A 6,316-nucleotide genomic window follows, 5' to 3' on the forward strand; every position below is an offset into this window, starting at 1 on the left:
GTGTTTTATTGTTTTATAACTACTTATTTGAACTATTTTCAATTTATTTTAGTGCTAGGCGACAGACCTTTAGGTTCACTCTTCACTTCTGCATGTGAATAACCAGTTTTCCCAACACCATATCTTAAAAACATTATATTTTCACTTTCTCAAAAATCAAATGACTTAACGTGGTTAGGATGTTTTTCATTCTCAATTCTGTTCCACTGATCAACATATCCATATTTTGTGCCACTATCATGCTGCTTTTTTATTTTAAAGAGAATTTTAAAAGTAACAATAGCAAAATGCCAACAACATAGACAAAAACAAAACAAAGCAAAATAGTAACAATGATGCAGAGTTTCACAAGAAAAGGACAGGGATTAACAGCTATTGTTATATTGCATATTTTTATCTTCATCAAAGTTATATTTGCATATATGTTCATGTAGTTTTCTTATTTGTTAAGTCATTGTCTTGGTCTGTTTTGAAGTTAGTGATAGCTTCTAGGAATGAGTTTGGCAGTTCTCCTTCTGTTTCAAGTTCATGGAAGATGGAAATTCATGGTGTCATTGTATCTTTCCTAAAGTATGATAGAATTCTGCAGTAAAGTTTTCATGTCCTGACCTTTTCTTATGTAGTAGTGTTTTATCCTTCCCTCAATTTCATTGATTGCTATTGGGCTGGTGAAGTTATTATATCTTCGTGATCTTATTTTGAGAATTTATGCATCCAGAACTTCCTCCATTTTTTGTAAGTTCTTCAATTACTGGAGTATAATTTTTCAAATACTATCCTATAATCTAGTTTTCAGAAATGTCTATTGTCATTTCCCATTTCTGTCTCTAATTGTGTTGACATCATTTTTCCCTTTTTTTAGCAAGTTTTTTAATGGTTTATTAATTTTATTTTTATTTTCAAGGAACCAACTCTTTACATCATTAATTATTTGTACGTTTTAGTTTCAATTTCATTAATTTCTTATCATCTTTACAATCTCTTTCCATTTACAAGATTTAATTTTGGAATGTTCTTATTTTTCTAGGACCTTTGAGATACATTATTACAATATTTATTTGAGATAGATTTATTCTTTTAATGTGCCCATTTACTGCTATAAGTTTCCCTCTTAGGATACTTTTCATAGTGTCCCATAGGTTGTGGTGTGTTGTGCTTTCATTGTTAGAAGACATTATAAACTTTTAAATTTCTCATCTATTTTTTTCTGAGAACCACTGACTATTCAATAATGTATTAATCTCCATGTGTTTCATAAATTTTATTATTACATTGCTGTTGTTTTCTACATTTATTTCACTATGATATGTGTAAGGCATTTTATAGCAGAAGCACTAAATGCCAGGCCATTCAGTGAAGTGCAAACAATAAGTGAAAACAGTAGTCAACATAGACTTCTATAACCTGTGAAACCTATGTTCAAACTTGACAGAGAAATAAATAATTTCCATGTCAAATGAATACATTCCAACTAAAAAGTACACATTCCCAGTAAACTAACATTGAGGAAAATAATTAGGAGAATCCTCAGCAGGGGCAAGATGATTCTTAGCATTAAAGGACCCAAATAAATTATACCTCTCATTGGAAGCATAGTAAAATAAAAGGTAAAATAAACAAATGAGCGTTGGAAAAACAGTTAAACTGCAGAACTGAGCAGATAACTTGCAATGGTAACTCTTAAAGTTAAATGTCCTAATTCCCCAATCAAAAGACACAGAAACTGGCAGAAAGTATCTACAAACAATATTTGATTTTATGTTTCCTGTCAGAAATACTCCTCACAAAATAAAGAAGTACATAGACTGAAACAGAGGGACAGAAAATGGTACTCCATGCAAACTAGTGTCTGAAAGAAAACAGGAGTAATTATCTTAATTTTGAGACACAGAAAATTTTAAGCCAAAATGAATGAGACAAAAATGGCCACTATATACTGCTAAGGGGAGCTATTTAACAGGAAAAGATAGCAATCATAAATATATATTCACAAATGTTGGTACAATGAACTTTATAAAACAAAAAGTATGGAACATTTAAAAATAGGTCGACACACATTCAATCATATTAAGGGACTGTAATAAAACTCACAAATACATAGGTCAGCAAGACAAAGAAATCAACAAAGAAGTATCACAATTAAACCGATCATAATATAAATGGACATAGCAGCCATTGTGTCCACATAGTTTTGCACCCAACAAGAGCCAAAAATATTTCTTCTCGGTGGCAAATGGAACTTTTCCAAAACGGACCATGTATTAGGACATAAAGGATGCTTAAATAAATACATAGATTCCATTCTTAATTTTAAAATATTTGGGAAATTTTAATTCTTTTTTAGTCTGTTTTGATTTGTTGAATCATTCCACTGTTTTTATCAAACTTAGGTCACATTATTTCAGTACACTGATACTTACTGAGACTTGATTCATAGTCCAATATATAGCCACATTTCCATTCACCCCTAAGTGTTTTACGTGAACATGAAAAGGTAGTGCACAATGCACTTATTTGCAATAATGCCTTTATGGTATTTTTTTTCATGCATGTTTCTTATATTTCTACTGTTTTTTTTTTTTTTTTTGGTCAACTAATCACTAAGATATAAAAATCTTGATCAATTTGTCTGAGTTTGCCTCTAATAAAGTCTAGTTTTACAGTTTCTTGGCTTACATTTTTGAAGTGTGTCAGCTGAACTTGGTAATTTTGAATTGTTTTTCTACTGGATTAGCACAATTACTGTTTATCTTAGTTTTACCATACTATAGCTCCATAAGCTTACCATATATTAGTGTGGGCAAAGTATTTCTCTTTTTACTTTCAAAAATTTTGTGCATTTATATTTCAGGTGTAATTTCTATAGTAAATGTATAGTCAGGTATTTTTTCAATCCATTATAATACTTTTGTCTTTAAATGAGCATTTAGACCATTTTTAATGTGTTTACATTTATTTGGATTTGTATTTAAAGGAAAATTAGGCATAACATATAATAAGCAAAAATTGAGAAACTAGATTTAAGCCCAAAAATAAATTAATACATCAAAGTAAATGAGCTACATACTCATTTAAAGACAAAAATATATTTATCTTTTATTTTCTCTTCACTTCTATTTATATGTAGCACATCATGTTTACAAAATTTGCCTTAATGCATACTTTGTCATTAATTTCTTACAAGAGACTGAATTATACACATGGTATACTGAGTTGATGTGCTCTAAACTGTTTACTAGTTAATGCTTATAAACAATAGAGTCTAGAAAAAACAACTTTCCATTATGGGAAGACAACTTTTGACTATGAGAAGGAACACAAACTCAAGCAGAAATAAAATGTTTATCCAAGTTATGAAAGTGGTATTCCAGCCAACAATGCAGAATTCTGAAACACTAAGTTTCTAGTGTTGTAGCTCCATTGAATTAATATACTTATTGATATTCTTTGAAAAATCACAATCTTGAACTATTTCAAAGATCTAGAAATTTTCTGATTTCAAGAGTATTTGGGGCAGTAGTTCTAACCCAAATCGGATATCATTTTCCATGTATCTGGGAGCAGTTATCAGACACATTTATATTTTGAAAAAAAACCCACAAAATTTTTTTTTAACTTCTAGTTAAGGCCGCTGCATTAAACTATTTATTGCTATATTTTAAGGGTTTTTTTTTCTTCCCTAAATAAGTTAGCAGATGCTTAATTGTGACTATAGGTCAGGTTTGTTCTTGGTATAAGAAGTTGGAAGTACAAATTTTAAACTTAATTGTACCTGCATTTCACTATTTTGATTTACTATTTTTATCTAAGAACTTTATGAGAAAAAGCATAGTTTTTAATGTTGTTATTGAGGGATAATTCATAATGATAATGGATATTCATATCCATATTGTAAATTCTCAAAGCATTCTCTTTTTAACAGGCAAGAAGTAAACATCACAGCGTATGTTAACTTCATTTCAAGTAAGAATTTCAGTTTCTGAAGTTCAGTGTTTCTTACATTTGAAAGTAATATTAGTAATCAGTGACTAATATCATCTGTTAAATCTGACAAAGTAAAAACTGCTCTGAATTGCTGTTAAAATTAGTACATGTAAATATCAATATCTATAACTTTATGTGTGTATGTAAAATATTTTGAACTCTGATATGATTTTCTATTAGCTCATTTAAAATAAAGGATGCATTGTTTGTTTTTCCACCTTGTAATACAAAACAATTGTGCTTGTATAAAATCCCTTGTGTTCAAAATCAATCATTACAAAATGAAAATTGAGAAATGCCTACAGATCAAGATAGTTAATAAGAAATGCCTTTGTTAAATAACTGCAACTTTTGGAAAACTGTCCTTAATATATTAAGCTGAAATATGCCTACAATTCTGCAAATTTCCCCATTGTATTTTTACTCAAATCATTTAAACAAATTGGTCACATTGTGATTTACAGTGTGGGTTCTGTATGTCAATCTTACCTCTGCTACTCACTAGCTTTATGATTTGGAACAAATAGTTTAACCTCGGATAGTGTTTCTTTTTCAATATTTGTAAAATGAAAGTAATTGTACTACCTTATTCAAAGAGGGTAGTTTGTAATGATTAGTAGGTAGTTTGTAATGATTAAATGATTTGCTATATATAATGGGATTAGAACACAGTCTGACATGTAGTAAATATTAAGTGTTAGCAGTTGCACATAAGCTGTTATATTGTTAGTACAACTCTCATATAGTTGTTCTTTAAGTAACTGAATAAAGACATCATATTTCTCATTAATCTCCCCATCTCCAGGAGAACTATACTGAGATACATCTTCAGTTCCTCTCTTGACACACTTGACAGATATTTTGTTTTACCAGATTATTCAATTTCGTGTGTCTTCAAGTATGTGTCTGCCACTCTTGTTTGAGAAACTGAATTGGATGTGGTCCTAATTTCTATGACCAGTGATGTCACTGAATTTAAATAGGTGTTAATATACACATTCAATTTTAATTTATCAAGACTTTTACTAGTTATGTTCAATATTGTGCTACTTACTATTGGGACTACAGAATAAATAAATTATATTACTACCAATTTAACCAAAATAACATAATAAAATTCACCAAAGGCACAGAAAATAAAAGAGGCACTTGAAAGAACACAGTGCATATTTCTCTGATGTTCATTCCTTCTGTTGGAATATAGTATTTTAAATCTATGTTTTGGTAACTATCTGTGAAAATAGACTTTATAGAGAAAATAAAATAACAAATATTATTTTAAACATAATTATCTGTTAGTTAAATTTGTTTTTATTTTCCCAAGTTACTATATGAATTAAATGTATACATGAAATAGAAAAGCTACATTTTGAGTTGTAGCAGTTTAGTTTAAACTATATATTTCTCATTTAAAGATATTTAAGTGCTGATGTAAGTCTAGTTATTAACTGAAAGTTCCTTATTGTCTTACCTCATTTTAGCCAATGAATCTAGCAGGAAATCATTCAATCAAGAACACTGTGCTTTGACATTTCCCAAACCACCCATGCCAGGAAGAAAAGCAAGCTCAAGACTTTCAGAATTACAGATCACAGTTCCTGTAAGTATTGATAAGTTAAATGGAATCTGTTTATATTTGTACTTTATGTATAAATATAAAGAAGATTTTAAGTATATACATATAATTTTAAATTTACTCTTCTACATACATTGTTCCCACTTATTTCACACTCAAATTTATTTGAACTGAACCCCCCTCACGTTAATTCTATACTATTGTATAAGCAAGTTAGAAAGACTAAAGTTGCAACTGATACTACCAATTGGACAATTTTTACCAGTTGCTAAAAGATTTAAAATTTGAATCTTAGAGCAGGAGTTATTTTTTTGTTAGAGTCTTCAAATTTTATTATGAAGTTAAGGATATTGACACTAAGAGATTCTATTTTTACTGCATTTAAAAAGTAGAGATATTATAGAACTTAGCAAAAATAGAAATACCATGTAAGGGTAACTTCTTTTGATTCCAAAATATTTTGAAAATAACTTCTAAAATGTTGTACTCAATGCTGTATTCAGTAGGTATTCATTTCTTTTTTATTATTATTATTTTAAAAATAAAAGGAGAAAAATACTAACAGACAGACAACATTTTACAAAATACCAAAGGATCAGTACAGACAGTACAGAGTTACAAACAGAGTGGTAGGGAATTAACAATGCTTGTTGTATTACATATTGATATCTTCAAAGAGGTTTCTCATGAAAACAGATATAGACATACAAAGCTGATCAACCAAGGACTCATTGACACTTTCTTTCAGCAAGCAAA

General features: G+C 29.3%; 1 protein-coding gene across 2 annotated transcripts in view; it reads left to right on the top strand.

The window, feature by feature from the left end:
- The window catches only part of Cylc1 (cylicin, basic protein of sperm head cytoskeleton 1), a 55,145-nt gene that overhangs the window by 29,139 nt on the left and 19,690 nt on the right, over positions 1-6,316 (top strand). For both annotated transcript variants that reach the window (XM_005410077.2, XM_005410078.1), the window contains 2 exons: positions 3,923-3,963; positions 5,466-5,584. In XM_005410077.2, the coding sequence (XP_005410134.1) occupies positions 3,923-3,963; positions 5,466-5,584 (160 nt within the window). The remainder of the gene's footprint in view (positions 1-3,922; positions 3,964-5,465; positions 5,585-6,316) is intronic.

The sequence above is a fragment of the Chinchilla lanigera genome, unplaced genomic scaffold (assembly GCF_000276665.1).
Source record: "Chinchilla lanigera isolate Chin_1 unplaced genomic scaffold, ChiLan1.0 scaffold00128, whole genome shotgun sequence".
Taxonomy (NCBI): Eukaryota; Metazoa; Chordata; class Mammalia; order Rodentia; family Chinchillidae; genus Chinchilla; species Chinchilla lanigera.